This window comes from Thamnophis sirtalis, unplaced genomic scaffold (assembly GCF_051295495.1).
Source record: "Thamnophis sirtalis isolate CommonGarterSnake01/CBP01778 unplaced genomic scaffold, rThaSir2_p1.2 scaffold_4, whole genome shotgun sequence".
NCBI lineage: Eukaryota > Metazoa > Chordata > Lepidosauria > Squamata > Natricidae > Thamnophis > Thamnophis sirtalis.
This window is the reverse complement of record NW_028261384.1, coordinates 26,200,209-26,220,983: the sequence shown is the minus strand read 5'-3', so window position 1 is coordinate 26,220,983 and position 20,775 is coordinate 26,200,209. Positions and strand designations below refer to the sequence as shown.

The 20,775-nt window shown below is 37.3% G+C and overlaps 1 protein-coding gene across 1 annotated transcript in view; it reads left to right on the top strand.

Annotated features, from left to right (window-relative positions):
* The window catches only part of ITGA8 (integrin subunit alpha 8), a 136,888-nt gene that overhangs the window by 68,522 nt on the left and 47,591 nt on the right, over positions 1-20,775 (top strand). Inside the window, exons 14-20 of the mRNA XM_087712649.1 lie at positions 462-507; positions 7,040-7,147; positions 12,543-12,598; positions 15,365-15,519; positions 17,358-17,495; positions 17,955-18,022; positions 18,466-18,613. Of these exons, the coding sequence (XP_087568775.1) occupies positions 462-507; positions 7,040-7,147; positions 12,543-12,598; positions 15,365-15,519; positions 17,358-17,495; positions 17,955-18,022; positions 18,466-18,613 (719 nt within the window). The remainder of the gene's footprint in view (positions 1-461; positions 508-7,039; positions 7,148-12,542; positions 12,599-15,364; positions 15,520-17,357; positions 17,496-17,954; positions 18,023-18,465; positions 18,614-20,775) is intronic.

The following is a 20,775-nucleotide window of genomic DNA, read 5'->3' as shown; positions in this document are numbered from 1 at the left end:
CTGCTTATATTTTTATTATCTTCCAACCATTATTAGGCTTACAAATCTTTGTCTTAATTCTTCTCCAGCATCCATTTGGACTCACTATTAGCTTAGAGACTTTTATGGCCTGATTTCTTTGTTTAGCTGAAATTATTATTTTGGGCATGGAAAAGAGTAGGGATAAGATGTTGTACAAATAATGAAGAAGAGTAAAAAATACTCTGATACTTGAGTAGAAGCTAAGTCGTTTTTTAAATAATTGAAGAATGTGAGTGATCATATAGAAATGAGTGTGAAAAGAATGTGCCTGAAATCCGAATTAAAATAAATTTAGAAAAATTAATGTTTCTGTGAAGTTGTGTGTTTCCACAACATTTAAATTTAGTCATTTTATTGGTTTTCATATCAATAATGTCAATTGCAATTATTATTCTATTTCCCCCCAGTTCTAAGAATGTGTATATGTATTTTTCCCACAGATCTAATTGTTGGTGCATTTGGAGTTGGAAAGGTAGTTGTTTACAGGTATGCAATGTTAGATATTCCTACTATCTCTATCCTTAATCTTTTAATAAGAAACATACATATGTAAAATGTTTTTGACATTGCAAAACTGTTCTTTCAGAAGCCTACTCTTTCAAACTATAGTTGTACTCAAAAAAGAACCAAAATATTTCTGGAAAAGGTTTCTGTTTTGTAGAAGCAAATCAGTTACTTTGGAATAACAGGAATAAAACTGAATTTATTGGATTTATAAGGCTGTGTAATCATCAAAGAATGATTTTACATACAGTTATATAACAGGGATCTTTACCATCTGAAGCTGTAGTATATTTGAAAAAGTTGATGAGTTACTGTTGGTGAGTTGATGGTTAGCATTTAAGTTGATTTTACACCATTATGTAACATTGAATTTAACTACTGCTATACTTTTCTGCTGTATTTAGTTGGGTTTTTTTAATCTGCTTTCTATGCTATTAAAGATTATGGATTTGGAAAGGAAATGAACCCTATGCTGGTTTATCACCTTCTTCTTAAAAGTTTTTTTCTAAAACGGTTAACAAAAAACCAGACAATTAATTCACTTATTATAGCGATGTCTGTTCCAGTTGCTCTTTCTGTGTTGACCTTTCTTCTTTTTTGGCTTTTTGTCCACTTGGCTTAAGATCTGTCATCTATTTTACACCATAAAACAATCTAAAAAAATATTCCATTTTCCTTGTATATTAATCACAAAGATGAAATGTAGTAAAAAGAGCAAAAGTTCTATGTGTGTTTGAGAAGAAATATTACATTGTTGAGGCAGTTTTACACATAAGTTTTCAGTCATGGTGAGAAGACTCCATTGTCTATAAGATCTGAGATTCTCTCCTGGCCTTTTTAATCATACATTATCATTTTTTATTGTTGATTGCCTTTTTATTTCACTTTTTAATGGGTTTTTTATTGTAAACCATGAAGTCATGATCTAAGAATAATGATTATAAAAATGCGTTGAAGAAGCAAACAGCAATAGTCTAGCTATCAATCACCATTATTAACACAGAGCGTCAGAGAGCAGGATCATCCATCCATCCACCCACCCATTTACTCACTTAGTCCATTTGTTCAATTTCTAGCCACTCACCTCAACCAAATGACAACTTGATAGGATCAGGCGAGCAGATGAGTCAGCATGGGGAACCCCACTGCAGAGCAATGAACTGGGTGGAGCTCTGTAGAATCAGGCACATATCTGTCTGGACTTTCCATTCTTTCACTTTGCAATAGGAGTTCTGGAATCTCCTCCACAGAGCCAGTTCCTTCACTGCTCATGCAAAAGCCATTCTGATGGCAGTAGGAAGGTAATGGTTTCCACATAATTATCACCACAGACTAAATGGCCGTATAAAATAACTCTGTTGTACGTTCAATTTTAATTAATTTGCGCTTGAAGGCACGCCATAATATTCTTCATTTTCTTCATTTTGTATTAATTTTTAGAATCTTTTGTATCAACATATGAGAAGCTCTTGGGGTAATTAATCTTCATGGGGTGTTCATGACAATTTGAGTTTATGTTAAGATTTTATTTATTTATTAGTTTATTTATTTATTAGTTTATTATTTATTTATTTATTTATTTATTCATGAATGAATGAATGAATGAATGAATGAATGAATGAATGAATGAATGAATGAATGAATGAATGAATGAATGAATGAAAAAGTATACAACTGCATACTCTATCCCGGAAATCTAGACTGCTTACGGACAATAAAAATACAATGTAGAAAAAATAATAAAATAAAAAAATAATAATCTCCCTTTTGACATCACAGCAAATCAGCTGTTTTATGGGCTACATCCCATTCTTGGTTTCCCAGGCTTGCTAACAAAATCACGTCTTCAGGCCCTTATGCAAGAGAGTGGGAGCCAGTCTAATTTCTGAAGGAAAATTAGTGGCTCCCTACCAATGGAAGGGAGCCATCATGGAGAAGGCCCTTCTTCTGAGTCCCAACAGATGTAGAGAATTATGATGTATTTTTAAATAGTGATAATGTATTTGCTTCTTTTAGGTTGAGGTTTATTCGATTTATATTCCGCCCTTCTCCCAAGGACTCAGGGTGGCATACAACATTAAAAGAAACACATACTACAAAACTTAAAAAGAAATTAAATAGGATATCCCCAAACCCAATTAAAATTAACAATGACACATTTTTTAAAAAGAATTAAAATTAACAATAATCAATAATCAATACTTTGATTTGTTTTGTTCAGGCCAGGCTGGCTTGCTGGAAAAGCCAACTTTTTAGGGCACGTCGGAAGGACTGGAGGTCGGGGATTATACAAAGCTCCGGGGGCAGCTCATTCCAGAGGGAAGGTGCTCCTACAGAGAATGTTCTCCCCCTGGGGGTCATCAGTCGACACTGTCTGGCCAACAGCACCCTGAGGAGGCCAACTCTGTGGGATCGCACTGGACAATGGGAGGCTACCGGTGGCATAGGTGGTCTCGCAGGTACCTGGGCCTAAGCCATGGAGCACTTTAAAGGTCATAATTAGTACCTTGAATCGCACCCGGAAGACAACCGGTAACCAGTGCAGACCGCCTAAAAGGGGTGTAACATGGGAGTACATGGGTGCCCTCATGACAACCCACGCAGCTGCATTCTGGACCAGTTGAAGCTTCCAGGTGCTCTTCAAGGGCAGCCCCATGTAGATAAAGGATGGGAAAGGATGATGGCACAGAGCATCCCGATCCAGAAAGGGGCGCAACTGATGTACCAGGCAAACCTGGTAAAAAGCCCCCTGGTCACGGCCGTCAATTTGAGTTTGAGTTTAATTTTATTTATAGGCCGCCCAATCCCGGAGGACTCCGGGCAGCTTACAGCGAGGGAAAGAAAAATAATAAAAGAGAATAAGAATAAAAAAAGGCAGGTTAAAAACAACACAGATACATTCGTTTCGGTTGGGGCTGCCCCAGGCCTGCCGGAATAGCCAGGTCTTGACAGCTTTTCTGAAGGCCATGAGAGTGGGTAAGGTTCGGATTTCTGGGGGTAGTTTGTTCCAAAGGGTCGAAGAGCCACAGAGAAGACTCTCCTCCAAGGAACCACCAGCCGACATTGTCTGGCTGACGGCATCTAAAGGAGGCCCACCCTGTGGGATCTTACCGGCCATTGGGAGGAGTGTGGCAGTAGGCGGTCTCGCAGGTATGCTGGCCCTAAGCCATGTAGGGCTTTAAAGGTGATAACCAATACCTTGAATTGTGTCTGGAGACCAATAGGTAGCCAGAGCAGCTCGCGGAGGACAAACTAAGTCTTCTAAACTAAGCGGTGTATCCAGCAGGATGCCCAGATTGTGGGCCCTCTCTGAGGGGGCTAAAATTTCTCCCCCTATCATCAAAGATGGAACAAGATGCACAAATCGGAATGACGGAAACCGCAGCCACTCCGTCTTGGAGGGATTGAGCTTGAGCCTGTTCCTCCCCATCCAGATCCGCACAGCCTCCAGGCATTGGGACATCACTTTGAGGGCATTGTTTGGGTGGTTTGGGGTAGAGATGAAAAATTGGGTATCATCAGCATATTGATGATACCGTACCCCAAAACCACCGATGATCTCACCCAGTGGTTTCATATATATGTTGAACAGGTGGGGTGAGAGAACCGACCCCTGGGGTACCCAACAAGTGACGCGCCTCGGGGTCGATCCCTGCCCTCCAGTCAACACAAACTGCGACCGATCTGACAGGTAGGAGGAGAACCACCGTAAAAGGGTGCCCCCCACTCCCAACCCCTCGAGTCGTCGCAGTAGGATAACATGGTTGATGGTATCGAAAGCCGCTGAGAGGTCTAATAGGACCAGGACAGAGGAACAGCCCCTATCCTGGGCCTGCCAGAGATCATCGACCAACGCAACCAATGCCGTCTCCATGCTGTATCCAGGCCTGAAACGGATCCAGGTAGACAGTTTCATCCAGGGACTGGGGAAGCTGACGTGCTACTGCATTCTCAACAACCTTCCCTACAAAGCGAACGTTGGAGACCAGACAATAGTTGGCTAAAGAAGCTGGGTCCAGGGAAGGCTTCTTAAGGAGGGGCCTCACCACCGCCTCCTTCAAGCTGATAAATGAGCAAAAAAAAGGAAGCAAAAAATGTAAAACATGAGTTTTTTTTTAAAATTCAACTGGGTCATACTCTCTAACTCAACAAGTCAGAATTGGGCCTCAGAATCCATGGTTTTTATGGATTTAACACGATTTATTTATTTATTTATTTATTTATTTATTTATTTATTTATTTATTTATTTATTTATTTATTTAGTTTGTATGCCGCCCACTCTCTAGAGACTCAGGGCAGCTTACAAGTAAAGAAGGGAAGGGGAAACATACAAAAAACAAAACAACATTAAAAGGTCCACAACATTCACAACTTAGGATGGGGCTGGACAAAATCAAAAACCCCAGGGCTGCCGGAACAGCCAAGTCTTAGTCGCTTTGTGGAAGGGTAGTAAGGGTCTGGATCTCAATGGGGAGATCGTTCTATAAGACCGGAGCAGCTACAGAGAAGGCCCTCCCCCGGGGAGTCGCCAGCCAACATTGACCGGCAGATGGAATCCAGAGGAGGCCTAGCCTGTGCGATCTTATGGGCCTCTGGGAGGTAACTGGCAGGAGGCGGTCTCTCAGGTAGCCAGGTCCGATACCATGTAGGGCTTTAAAAGTAACGACTAGCACCTTGAAGCGTGTCCGGAGACCAATGGGAACCCAGTGCAGCTCGTGGAGGATAGGTGTAACATGGGAGTACCTAGGTACAACCACTATCGCTCGCGCGGCTGCGTTCTGGACTAACTGAAATCTTCGAACATTCTTCAGGGGCAGCCCCATGTAGAGCGTGTTACAGTAATCCAGTCTTGAGGTGACGAGGGTGTGAGTGACCATCCGAAGGGCCTCCCGGTCCAGATAGGGTCGCAATTGGTGCACCAGGCGAACCTGGGCCAAGGCCCCCCTGGTCACAGCCGACAGGTGATGTTCTAGCATCAGCTGCGGATCCAGGAGGACTCCCAAATTGCGAACCCTCTCTGAGGGGCGTATAATTTCACCCCCCAGACTGAGAGATGGAATAGCTGGACTATCCTTGGGAGGGAGCATCAATAGCCACTCAGTCTTGTCAGGATTGAGTGCAAGCTTGTTTGTTCCCATCCAGACCCTAACAGCCTCCAAGCACTGGCACATCATTTCTACCGCTTCGCTGAGTTGGCACGGGGCGGACAGATAAAGTTGGGTATCGTCCGCATATTGGTGGTATTTAATCCGTGCCGGTGTATGATCTCACCCAGTGGCTTCATGTAGATGTTAAATAGGAGGGGGGACAGGACCAAACCCTGCGGCACCCCATAATTGAGGGGCCTAGGGATCGATCTCTGTCCTCCGACCAACACCGACTGTGACCTGTCCGAGAGGTAGGAGGAGAACCACCAATGAACGGTGCCTCCCACTCCCACCTCTCGCAACCGTCGCAGAAGGATACCATGGTCGATGGTATCGAAGGCCATGTACCTGGTATCGATGCCTGTACCTGGATTGCTACTGAGTTATACAATTTTTATTTGCAAACCTGTCTATAAAAACATCAGATATTCCTGCAGACAACTGGTTTAAAAATAGTCATTTTATAACACAACATTTTAGTTTTTTGTCACTAAAACATCATTTATTGTGACATCAAACGGTGATTTCAGATGACTTCATGATTTACTTAATTCCATTAATCTCAAATGATCCACTCTATAAATACTTTTTGATAAAATGGTTCTTCATTTATTGAATTCAAGTTTGTAATCTATAGCATATCACTGAACTCAGATTTATATGAGTAAATATGCATAAGATTGTTTTTTAAATTTATTGTGTTCAAATTGTATAAAGTAACACCCTGAGACAAAAATTCCCAAATTTTATTGGTTAACAATTCCCTTAGTATTTCAGTAATTTTTCATGGTGCCTCTAGGTTCAAAGTTTGTGTGGTCTCAGACAGATGTTGGATATCACTGTGTTATCCTGTGGAGTTCTTCTGAGTTTGCTGTGGCACCCTGAGGCATTGTGGCACACAATTGGGAACTATAGCTTTACAATTTGGCTTTGAACTTTGTTGGAATGTGATGCATACATTTTATTTGTTTATTTGTTAAAATAAATCCCTGCTGTTTCAAATCTTGGTAACAAGAACAGCCACCTTCTCCTACTGATGCATCTTTTTCTGTAGAGTATTTGGCTAACTGCTATCAATAAAAATCAGAGAGATGCTATCATATGTGCAGACATGAGTGAATCATTAACATTTAAAGTAGAATTTTGTGCATCATCCCTCTAGACAAATCTGTCTCATCTTGATGTGGGTATTTTGTATACATGTCCCTGCTGGTGTTTTGAATGTTTATTGTATACATAATGTGTAATTCATATTTTCTGTATTTCTAAATGTCATGAACATCCATAGAAATGGAAAAAGTCGCCTTTTGTCTTCTCTTTTGTGTTTTTTAAAATATGTTTTGATTTACTTTTGATTGCCTTTCAGAGCAAGACCAGTTGTGACGATAAATGCTCAGCTTCTGCTCTCCCCAGTGATTGTAAATCCAGAAAATAAAACCTGTCAGCTTCCTGGTTCTATGACCTTAGTAGCCTGGTAAGTTGGAAAAAATAAATAACTTTTTGCAGGCGAGCTTTCCTGGTTTGCTTGCAAAATGATTTTTCTCATTGAGTTCTTACATTATGACCAAGCTAATTCAAAGCTACACAATCTCCACATTATATCAGTTTACGATCCTAGTTAGCTTGAACAGAATCTCAAAAAAAATCTTATGCAAAGCATGATGATGATGTTAAAGATGATGATGATGATGATGATGATGATGATGATGATGATGATGATGTTGTTGTTGTTGTTATACATTGAGTTGAGTCCAACTCCTGGCAAATCTGAGAGGCTAATCTGAGGTCTCTCCACATGTTCTGATCTTGCATTTCTTCTTTGAGTTTTGCTATGCTCCAGCTGGTGTCAGCTGTGCAAATCCTATGATATCATTATAAGAAGCTGTTGTTTAAATATTTTGCCTGGAAAAATGCAACATTTTTAAAGAAATGTTCATGTTTCTCTGGCTTATGTTAGAGCAGGTAACACAAATTGATCAAAAACTTTTCTCTTCAGACATAGGAGGGAGATTGTTCTTAAAAATTAGGCTCAGCTTGCCGAATGCCTATCAACCACATTCAACATGTCATTCAATTTTCTTTATTGTATCACCTTCCATTGAGATACATTGGCCAAGGTATATGTAATGGTCTACTATGCCTAGTTCTTTTCCAGATATATATTTTTCTTTCTTTAGTGAATTTATTAAACATAACCTGGCTGTTCTTCAGGTTTATTTTTAAGCCAAATGGTTCTCCTGCTTCATGCAGCTCTTGTATGTTTCTTTGTTGTTCTGATGTTGTTGTCTGAGAACATCATCATCATCTGCAAATCTTAAGTGATTTAAATAGGCACCATTTATTTTTTTCCCCATCTTTTCCTAGTTCAGTTTGCAAAATACTTCTTCAGGGCAGAATGAGAAACATAGTTTATTTATGTTTATTTGCTTCTTTATTTACCTATCTGGAACTTAACACCTGTAAAGAAAATAGATTGCATAAGTGTTGTATAGATATATGCTTCCTAACCATTGTAATCATCTGAAATTCTAGCTTGAAACAAGAAATATATGCATTATAACTCTGTTACAAGCTTCCCAGCCCAGTGTCCTCTAGATTTGTGCTGCATAATCAATGTAGCCTTATGCGAATTGAAATCCAACACACTTTAAGGCCAAGGAATTGGAGATGACAAAAATATACCGATGCTTAATTTATACTTAAGGAAGCTAAAATAATAGGCAAGTTAAAATTGATATTAATTACAGATTTATTTTTTTTGAACATCATTATAAATTTTTGTTTTATAAAACCCAAATAGTTCCACACAAATAGCTATATGGTTTCAAATATATTTTTATGACATGCTGGTTTCTTTTTTAATTTACAAAGAATTTAATTCGTGAGAAACTACAGCTAGCTACTGCTCAATTAATTTAATCATATCAGAATTCTTTTTGTCCTACCTAAGTGGGAAGAACTCAATTACATTCTGATTCTCCTAGCATTTTTGAATTGGATTTTACGAGAAAAAGATGGTTTAAATGTGATTTTTCTGATAGATGTATCAGTGGATATGTTACATGAATACAATTGTTGATTCATGGTGGTAGTGCACTATTACATTATAAAATACAGTGCCCTGGAGATTTAACTCTTACTATAAAAAAAATTAATGCAGTCTTCCCAAATGATTGAAGAACAGCTGCTAGTTTTTCATTCTGTAATTTTTCTCTGTAGTTGTTAAAACCTCATGTTATACATATGCAAACAATTATTAGGGAAACTCCAAGAGACAAATATTTCCTTTACACCATGGGATAAGTTTCTGTATCTCTTAGCCAGCTGTGCAACTTGTGCAAAATGTCTTTTGATTGACATTTCAAGATAAAATGAATGAAAAATCATATGAACCATTAAAAAGGTCAAGAGATCTAAAGATTTGAATTATTATGTAAAAATAGTATCTAGTATAAATAAAATATTGTTTTGAATCAGATGGAGAATTGTTATTAAATGTATGGATTTTGTTTTCTATAGAGAAACTATAAAAAAATATTTAAAGTTTGGATAAAATATGTAGTAAACAGAAAGTTGAATTCAAATTAAGTTAGTAATGCCTTAGTCTCTATAGCATTTATTTATTTATTTAGCACATGCTATACAATGTCAGAAAGATCTACCCATCCTACATGCCCTAGGTTCATTCTGTCTGGCACTTGCATATCCATCCTTGATGCGCTGTGGGAGGTGAACTAGATTTATACCAAATAACTGGTGGTGCTTGGGTTGCTGGCTGTTCCTCGCTTCTCTACCAGTCATGTCTTGCCTTGTGTCATGATGCCTCGCATCCAGCGTTGACTTCCACCCTCAAACAAATGAACACAGCTAAGTTTTTTTCCCACCGAAGTGGCGCCCATTTGTTTACTTGCACTATTGCATGCTTTCAAACTAGTGGGTGGACAAGAGCCAGGAATCAAGCGATGGGAGCTCAATCCATCTCAGGGAACCTGACTCAAACCTTTAGAGTGCAGATCATTTCTACCTGGCTATTCCAATGTCACTAAGTGTGCGCACCACCATGTCCCCTCTCTATAGTCTTAGTCTGGCTAGCATTTGATAAGATAAAATTGCACAATTGGGGCAATTTCTCTGCCCTATTGTGCTTCCCATCTTCAAGATTTCTACAGGAATAGCTGTAAATCAGCAAAATGTGGCATCAATCAAAAGAAGCAGCATTTTGATGCTAAGTTGTACATGCTTTATCCAAAAAAACATATAGATAAAATGAATCGTAATTGCATGTACATGTTACATGTTCAAGAAGTTTATATTGCCATGCTATCATCTCAATAAGACGATTTCAATAAGTAATGAGACTTAAGATAAATACGACTACTGTTTTGTGCTGATGTCCATAGAGACACAAAACAGTTGTCCTAAATTATTAAATTAGAATTAAACTACTATAGGAGTGGTATAGTGGGATTCACTTATCTTCCCTACTGGTTCACAGATGTGAGTGTGTTTTCTCTCCCTCTCTCTTCACTCGCACGCACCGCATCTGCACTTACGCACCATCTTCTGTGCATGCACACTGCTCGCACATTACGTCAGGGAGGATGGGTGGAGCCTTCCGCAGCTGCCATTACCAGTTCATACGAACCAGAGAAACCAGCTGAATACCACCTATGGCATAGTCCTATATCAGTCCTATACCGGCCTTATTTGGTGTCTTTATTGTAAGTCATTGGATGGATGGATTGATTCATTCATTATTTGACCCAAGGTTAAATTCTTTGTTGTTTTATATAGCCTCTATCCTATGCAGCTTACAAACAACAATATCTCCACATATGTCCCCACATATGCACAAGGAACATTATTGGGTCCCAACCTCACAGTGTTCCAATACTTGTAAGAAAAACCAAGGCCTTAAAGCTTTTTAGAAACACAGGAAAACAGGGCCTGTTGGATCTCAAGAGGAATGGTGTTTCCAAAGCAGAATGGTTGCCAAAAGGACCTGCTTTCTCGGTCCCACTAAATGTTACATATTTAACATAAGAACCTGGAACACCTATACCCTATCAGATCTAGTGGAACAGATACTCTCAGGGAGAGACAATCTCTGTGCCAATCAGGGCTTTATAAGTGATAATCAGCTCCTTAAATATTTTAGCCTTTCAGAGCAGATCCGACTAATCTACATACTTAGGTATAATAGTCACATGCAATTGGCATGACACATGCAAGTTTCTTGTTTTCACCCCTTTTTTTAATCCATCATTTAAGAAATATTATCTTATTCATTTCTCAGAAGAACCAGAAGAATTTGATAATCCTTGGGAAAATATAAAATAACACTTCCTAAATATTTTTAGAGTCAGTGATAATAAGCCTTATTTACTACACTCAGAAACTGACTTTAACTTGAATTTACTTTGTGTTTAGCTATGTATGAATATCTAATTAGATGGTGTGAATTAAACCATTATCCCCAAGAAGAATACATGCTGTTAACAGTTTCTCTATGAGGGAGAAGGACAGTTTCTAAATGTGATATATAAATAAAATTACCAGCGACATTGATTAGCAGTAAATTGTAGCTCTGTGGCACAAAAGCTCGTGTATGCATATATCTGCGGTGGTGGTGATGGGTCTATAATGATTTAACCATCTATATGTGGTTATTTATGAAAATAGACTGATTAAAAATTATATTATAGTTATACAATTTATATAATATTTATATACATGAGAAAGTCAAATAACTAAAAGGCTCTTTGATTTATGTGATTATGATTTAATCTGTAAAAATGACTAGGCAATAGTCAGATAAATGAGATATATAAAATATTTAATGCCACAGTGTGATTATCCCTGGAAGCTAAGACCAAATTTACAACAGATTAATTAAACAGCAAACCAATCATAATAAGCAAAAAAACCCACAATTGATTTAATAATAAGGGATAACATCTCTAAAAAGGATGAGCTGCCATTTAATTAGGATCGTGACCCGTCAAAAGCGCGGACGACAAAAGCGCGATCGACAAAATCGCGCCTTTGACGTCATCACAGCGCGACGAAAAAGATCGAAAAATTCAAATAAAAATTAATAAAAATTAAATTAAAGCAAGCCGATTCACATAAAGGTAAGGGTTAGGGTTAGGGTTAGGGTTAGGGTAAGGGTAAGGGTTAGGGTTAGCTTTAGAGCGTTAGCGTTAGCGTTAGGGTTAGGATAAGGGTTAGCGTTACGTTTTTCGTTACTTTAACGGTTAGGTTTAGGGTTAGGTTTAGGGTTAGGTTAAGAGTTAGGGTTAGGGTTAGGTTTAGGGTTAGGTTTGGGGGGGTTAGGGGAAGGTTTTAGCTTTATTTTTACATTTTTTCGATCTTTTTCGTCGCGCTGTGATGACGTCACAGCGCGCTTTTGTCGAGCGCGATTTTGTCCTACGCGCTTTTGTGGTGGAACCAATTAGGATATGTAAAATAGATTTCTTTAAATCCATCCATTAGGGGTTTGTGCATCTATAAATGTTATTTGAACAAAAAATGTGTAAATCATATCTAAATTTTTGAAATTTTTATATTGATTTTGTTAGATGATTGGGCATAGGTCTAGGTATATAGGAGCTTGAGATCCTTGTTTTTTTAAAGCATTATTATTTAGTAATGTTGTCTAAGAAGATAATTTAGAAAAAAATCAGAATTTTTTAGTTAAGCAGTAGAGATGGAAGATGGATGGATGAATAATCAAAACGCTAGTTGAGCAGTATGTTTTTATATGGCAGGTTTTGTAAAGGAGAAGACAAAAGAAAACAGATGTGTTAATAAGTTTTTTTAATGTCTACAAGAACTTCCATAAGAGTGTTATCCTCTTTTCTTTACAGTTTTACTGTAGCAGTTTGTGCAAGTTTTCAAAGTCCAGGTTTTTCAGATAATATAAGTAAGTCCTTTTTTTATATTGCATGTTAACATTTAAGGTTGTGGGATTTGGGGCGAGTTTGAAAATGTTCATGAGAACATTAAGGAATATTTTAAAAATTAAAGATATCTTTATGGTCTGCACAATTTAACATTCTTACAGCCAGATTTTAACATTCTTAAAGCTAGGTCCTAATGCCAGGAATGCAAATAACAAGCATGCTTTATGGTGTTAGTGATAAAAGCTTTAATCAACCATTCTCAGCCTAGAGTCCTCCAGAACTTCAAATTCTATAACTCTCCAATAACTAAAGGTCATACAAGTTCTAGATGAATAAATACAGAATAATGCAACAATAAAAGAAAACTACTAAATACATCAAACCATAAACAAAATAAACAATTACGATAGAATATTATAATTATACCATCATGTAGCATTCATCAATAAGAAAATTCATTCCATACTGAGGGATTTTGTCTATTTCTACAGCAGTCTTCAAATATGCAATGGAAAAATGTATTTAATAGTTTGCCATGTATTAAAAGGTAATGTACGTCTAAAATTTGATGAAAGCATATCACAGAAGGGAAATCTCTGCAGAGAATGCTGGCCTTAAAATCCTTTCTGACAAAGACCTGACAAAGAATGGGAATCTTAGCAAGCACACTTTTTAGCATGCTTGACTGGGATGACCCACATTCCAAACCGCATAAGACTCTGAAGGTGATCAGACTATTGAATTGCATCTTTTAACCAACTGGCAATCCGTGCAAAATACTACAAAAGTATTGGGTTGCCTGGTTAATATGTAATCGTCAGACAGAGTCCTCATTATTAGCTCTTCTTAATTTGAATTTGTTTTGATTAATTGGTTTTGTTTTGTTGCTTGCTTTCTGTTTGTAAACCATTCTGCCAGCCACCCTAAATTAGTAAACAAATGAATAAGTGTATATTTTGTAGTCCCTGTGCTATAGGAAACAAGATAGTGAGACAAAATTTAAGCCCACGAAACATGTTTCTGAATTAATATCCAGCTTTTACTTAGTGGTAAATGGTTCATATTCCATTTTAAATAAACTTCTCTCAGATTAGGTGATCTTCAGATTGCTGCTTTTTCTAGTACAGCTGGAAATGGATGCAACATATATTACATAGCAAAGAACTCATAAAGACTGACAGGGCTTGGTGCTTCAATGGTACATCCCTGCTAGTGCTGATTTTGAATTTTTCAAGATGACCCAGCTATGTCTATAGCCTTATATTTTCACTTGGCTATGAGGAGAAGACTCTGATGGCTCTGAAATTGAAGCAGGGCTGTGTCCAGAGGTGAAATTCAGGCAGGTTCTGGAGAACTGGTAGCGAAAATTTTGAGTAGTTCGGAGAACCAGCAAATACCACTTCTGGCTGGCCCCAGAGTGGGGTGGAATTGGAGATTTTGCAATATGCTTCCTGCAGGAGTCGGGTAGGAATGAGATTTTGCAGTATCTTTCCCCTGCCATGCCCACCAAGACACACCCACAGAACCGGTAGTAAAAAAAAATTGAATTTCACCACTGGCTGTGTCCTTAGGCTAGCAAGGGAGGTACTAGGAAAGTAACTAGTTTTTATTCCACACTGAGTATACCTAGATGACAGTAAATGTTTGACCCAGAAGAGAAAATTATGGAATCTTTAAGGACAAGAATTCCCAGCCACTTTAAGATGTGTGGACTTCAACTCTAGCTTGCCAGCTGCAAGTTGCAGCCCACATATCTTTAAAATGAGGTTTAGAAACACTGCTCTAGATTCTTCTTCTTAAGGATTTTCGAGCTTTTTCAGGTTGCAGAACCTTTAAATTACAAATAAATAAACAAATCCTTGAACCCCTGTTTCAGAGACAAAGCAATGGTGATAGAAAATTGGCTGGGTTCAAGTGAACTTTTACTTTTTTTATCCCATCAAGTTCTCACAGAACTCACGGTTCCATGGAACAAATGTTGAAAGATCTTGGTCTAGATCAGGGGTGTCAAACTCGCAGCATCACATTATCATCAAGTGACATATCGTGATTTTTTTCTCCTTCACTAAACTGCGGGTGGGCATGGCCAGCATATGATTCATCTGGCCCACATGCCATGAGTTTGACACCCCTGGTCTAGGTTATAGAAGATTTAATGTAGGGCCACCGCTAGAAAGCACAAGAGAATAGGTGGTTATGAGAGGAAGAGTAGTGGCACTTTCTAACTTTGGCATTTCCTTAATATCTCAATCTGAAGAGAAGAGCTGGATGAAGGCAATTGCAACAATTATGTTATTTTCCCAGTTTGCCTGAACTACAGTCAAAGGACTGTAGAGCCTCTGTGGGATGAGGACAGCTGTTGCCACTTAACCCAGCACTTAACCCAGCATAGAATTTAGCCATTTAAATAATGTCTTGTAAGGCGATAGAGACAATCACATCTATCTTTGTGGGAATAAAGCTGGTATTAGTTCTGCCATGAAAGCATTGAGTCTGTCAAAAAATGTTAAATTTAGAACCATTTAACTTGGGAGAATATTGTAGGAATATTGTACATTTTTGTTTTGCTGAATTTCTGGTTAAAAGGCAGTGAAGAATTCAAAATAATCCTTGTTTTCTTCTTTACATTACCATAAGAAATACCTGGATATCCTATTTATAGAAAAAGGCAGTTGATTCACTGAATGTATAGAAGCTACAAAAACAGCAGCTTTCTCTTAAATCAGAGCAGAATGTGAAGGACAGTATTTGCCTTTTACAACATTTTGTTTCCTAATGTTCTTTAGTTCTGAAAGCTGAACTACAGTTAGATTCACTAAAAACCAAAGGAGCTGTTAAGAGGACTCTCTTCCTTGATTATCATCAGTCACAACATGTCTTCTCCTTCATGATAACTGCACAGAATTGGCCCACTTGCAAGGACTTTGTGGTTTATCTTAGAGTAAGTTTTGTTCTTTGCTGGTCAAGAAAATCATACTTTCAGGATAGCTATTCTGAAATAAGTTTGAATATGGATGAGTACACAATGACAACTAAAATAAATTTTAAAATGTAATTGGTTTTGTAAATCTGATGTATTTTAATTGTATGGCTTTGGAATAATAATTTCCACAAACTTTCTCCTTCAAACTTATAATAGTTGAAAGATAACCAACTTTACTGAAACAGTCAACAAATGACGGGGAAAAAAATAATGAGATGAGTTGCATGTTAACCATGTTAAGATATAAATTTAATCCCATTTACTTTATTTGGAATGTACATATGGCATTAAGAAAATGTTTAATCTATATAGATTGCACAAATTAAGGATGCATTTTTCCTTTATAAGTGTTCAATATTTTAGTGAAAATCAAAGAAATTGTTTTTGTGTTTTGATTTTTTTCTCAAAAGATTCCTTGTTGATTGTTCAAATTACAATGCAGTATTTGAAGTATATGAAATATTGTCTTATCACTATTGCCAATCACATTTTTTGCAATGCAAACCACATGAACATGTATAACCAACTCACAGTTGGCAGTGATAAAATGTAATACAACTCTATTTAATATCAGTTTAGACTCTAGTATACATCCCCAGAATTTTCTGTGACAAGGCAGTCACATAACAAAATATCACAGAAAATTGTTGCAAAATTGTTTCCTCTAAAGTTAGTAGCTTGCCATTATGATACATTAGAACAGGGATGTCAAACTAGAGGCCTGCGGGCTGGATGTATCACGTTCAGGCCAGCCCCACCCCACCTCTGCAAAGGCAAAAAAGTCACAATATAACATGATACATCATGTGACACAATCAAGTTTGACACACATGAATTAGAACTATTAAATAGTAAATGTGGAGTGTATTCAACATCACATGTTATGAGATAAACTATATTAGTGCCAGTTCAGATCAAATATATGCAGATATAGTATTAACACTCACATATATATTGCCTAAATGTATAAATAGTGTTTACAAATGTTCCGAGAATATCAGATATATTCAATTTCAGTAGCTGTTCCTGTGGTATTGCTTATGTGGAAGCTGAAGGGCACAGAAATAAATATATTTGTTAAAGAAAATGCAGAATCATTTGGGCCCTTTAGATTGGTGGAACCTTCAGAGCCGAAGTGCATTTTATGCTTGTATATTTAACAGAGTAGTTGAAAGTTTCATTTTGTTCTAAAATCTACTTGATTAATCCAGAACTATCTGAAAGACCATACAGGAATTTTCCTTCCTTCCTTCCTTCCTTCCTTCCTTCCTTCCTTCCTTCCTTCCTTCCTTCCTTCCTTCCTTCCTTCCTTCTTTCCTTCCTTCCGTCCGTCTTTCCTTCCTTCTTCCCTCCTGGAGCTGAGGGGATATTACACACATTTTTTCTACAGAATCCCATAGGTTACTCTGAGAGATAATGGTTGAACTGAAGCTACCTAATGAGTTTCATAATACAATGTAGATTTGAATTTGGATTTATCCTGTCCAATATTTTTACCATTGTATAATTTTTAAATAAATTTAGCTAGCCATTTCTACTGTACCTGGAGGCAAAGGTTTTAATAGAAATTAATAACTTGTTCTTTGTCTTTTTAAATGTCTTAGCCTGTGAGCCTATGCATATTTGTGATGAAAAGTGCATTCCATTGGAAGTAGTCATCATAACATCTAAATAATCATAGGACTGGAATATTAATTCTGTTATTATTGAAACAAAGATCAGATATTTATTTTGTGCATTCATGAAGAATGATGATATAGGTCAAAATTTAGATTTCTATAATTTAATTCCTATAGGATGAAACTGAATTTAGAGATAAATTGTCTCCAATCAATATTAGCTTGAACTATAAACTGGATGAATCCACATTTTCTGATGTATTAGCTGTGAATCCAATATTGAATTATTACCAAGAAAACAGAATAGAGAAACAGGTATGTGCCTTTGCATGCAAATTCCACCACATTATGAAGTTTATTCTATAAGATGGTCTATTTAGCAGTTTCAGCATTCCCTTAGCAACTTGAGCCAAATTAGTTCATTGTAGTGAGTTAATTGAACCACACTAACCTTAAATTTGTTACTTTCCTCCAACTGACTTTTTAAACAGTTTTCATTCTTGTAGTCATAGCTAACAATAACAAGATGTGAGAGCCTTGATTCGGAATGGAAAAATATGCATATATAACGAGTTTTCAGAACACAACCTGGCTTTACATACATAAGTAACTGAGTGTGGCTTGTTGTATTAAGATCAGGGTTTGGAAGGATCAAAATCTTTGGGGGAAGATATTTATAACGGCTATCAAAAGAAACAAAAAGTAAGAAAGGAAATGGCTGGAATTCCTGCCAAAGGGCCCTAACATGAGCAATGCATGTTTTGGACAATTTAGGCATACATTCTTGTGGATTGTGGAGAAGACAACGTGTGCATTCCTGACTTGAAACTTTCCGTTATGCCGTAAGTTGGAACAAGTAAACATATGTATTGTACTTAATGGAATAAAGGTGTTCATTAAAAATGTGTACAGGGAAAGTATACAATAGTAGAGTAGTTAGAAAAGGCATGCATGCAATTAGAAATCAATTTTGAATGTTGCATGTTGAGAGCTAACTTTACTCTTTAGTTTACTTTTTCCAATTTGTCAAATGTACAGCATCAAAGGTTTCTTGCAGTTATAAAATCCAAATCCCTTCTGTATATTTTTGCTTCTTGAAACTTTGTTTATTTAAGCAAAAGAGCAAACATTTTGCTTCATTAGGGCAAAGCTGTTTATACAGTATTTACTTTCACTCAGAGTTTGTCACAGGAATGCTTACAGAAACATATTGATTGCAGTTCTAGCCTAATAACATATATCTTGTTCTCACAATAATGGATTGGATTGTAACATTTTTTTATAGTGATAGGGATCAGCTTGTAATTGGGGAAGAAAACTATCTCATGCTTACAATCAATTCAAGAAATGAAGGAGAAGGTGCCTATGAAGCCGAGCTGCATATAACAATACCTCCAGAAGCAGATTACACAGGTGTTGAGCGGAACAACAAGGTAATGGCCAGCAGACTTCTTCGTCTCCACTGGAGGCTTTATAACCAAAATCTACACAAAATTATAACATTTGGGAATGGGGTGGGTAGGGAGAAACCTAATAACTCTATAGTGCAGTGTTTCTCAACCTTGGTGACTTTAAGTCCTGTGGACTTCAATTCCTAGAATTCCCCAGCCATCTATGCTGGCTGGGGAATTCTGGGAGTTGAAGTCCACAGGACTTAAAGTCTCCAAGATTGAGAAACACTGCTATAATGCATATAAATGCTCTATAAATAATAAAGTCCATGTAAATAATAAATAAATAAACTGACGTATATCAATTCATTCAGTATATGCTAGAACTTAATTTTAATAATTAGTTTGATTCAGATTTTTCAATTTGATTTGCAAGATTGATTCCAATCATCAGTCCAGTCTGAAAATTTAGTTCAGTTGAATAAAAATACTGTATGTATCAGATCTCCTCATTAATTCAAATACACCTGTTTTAGTGTATAAAATTATTTTGGAAGTTCAGTTCAAAGACTGGATTTGACAAGATGATTCAGATGAATCACTTCGGAATTTTATTTTTGAAGTGAACTGAAGGTTCACATATTCCTAAAATTCCTTTCAGATTTTCAAACGACGTTATATTATTTCAGTATAAATCCTTATCAGATGGTTGCAGTTATGGGAAGATGGGTTATGAAAATGTCTCAATAGCTTTGTATAGCAAAAGCTGATTTGGAGGTAATACATTTTACTTAAAAAGTATAAAGAAGTGGTTCTTTTGAAAACAAGATGAAATTCTATTCATTAGGTGCACAGATGGTTCGTGTATTCACCTCTGGGCAGGAATAATATTTCATTTTATCTGACTACAAACAGTTGAAATTTTTATCATGAACTTTATTTTGAATAATTTAAAGTATGATACTCCAAAAAGGAAAACAGAATGTGTCCACATATTTTTTTTATTGGAAAAAACTTTCTGAAAATATTATTACTTAATTGAATTAAACTATAATTAATATATTTAACAACAAACAGGATTTAAATATTTAAATATGTATATATTTCGTGGCACGACAAAACCGCGGTCCACTAAAGCGTGTCCGATTAAAGCGCGTCGCTGACATCAGCAGCAGCGTGACAACAACGACGGCGGAGAAAAAAGGGCGCTTTAAAAAGCGCTTTTAAAGCAAGCTGATTCACGTTAAGGTAAGGGTTAGGTTTAGGGTTAGGGTTAGGGTTAGGTTAAGGGTTAGGGTTAGGTTTAGGGTTAGGTTAAGCGTTAGGGTTAGGGTTAGGTTTAGGGTTACGTTAAGGGTTAGCGTTAGGTTTAGCGTTAGGTTAAGGGTTAGGTTTAGGGTTAGGTTTGGGGGGGTTAGGTTTAGGTTTACGTGTTAATTTTAGTTTTACCGCTCACAGCGTGCTTTTTTCATCGCGCTGTGATGACGTCAGGTACGCGGTTTCATCGAGCGCGCTTTAGTCGACCGCGATTTTGTGGTGGAACCATATATTTAACCACAAACAGGATTGGAATTACTATAATGCTATTAAATGGTTCATTTTTAAAGTTACAAAAAGTTTACGTTGTGTTTGTAAACCCATTTCTTAGAAAATCCTGACTTTATGTAATCGGTTGCATTATTTATTATTTATTTAATAGATTACTCATTTATTACTTATTACTTATTTAAGATATTTTTGCTCTGTATAGTAAAATAGTATGCTTTAGCTTTCTGTAACTTCAGGTTGAGCTAAAAAATCCCTCACCAATTGTTTACTTTGATAGCTGACTGTGAGACGCAGGAGTGGGCTACTGGGAGTGCGGAGAGTTCGGGAGAAGCTCTAGCTAAGATTCTGTGCAGTTCGTAGAAGCCCCAAAATCCCATTCCTGGCTGGCCCCGCCTAGCCCTCCCCTCCCAGGAGTCCCCATGTGGCCCATTTTGGATGCAGGGCCTATGCAGAGGCTAGAAGCTGGAGGGTGAAAAATGGGTCTACCAGAAATTTGGGATGGCCAGAAATGGGTCCATTTCCAGCCTCCAGAGTTCTCCAGAGCCTGGGGAGGTCGTCTTTGCCCTCCCAGAGGCTCAAGGAAATCCTCTGGAAAATGGGGAGGGCAAAAATGCCTTTCCCTGTGGTGTGGGAGGCCAACTAGGCCACGCCCACCC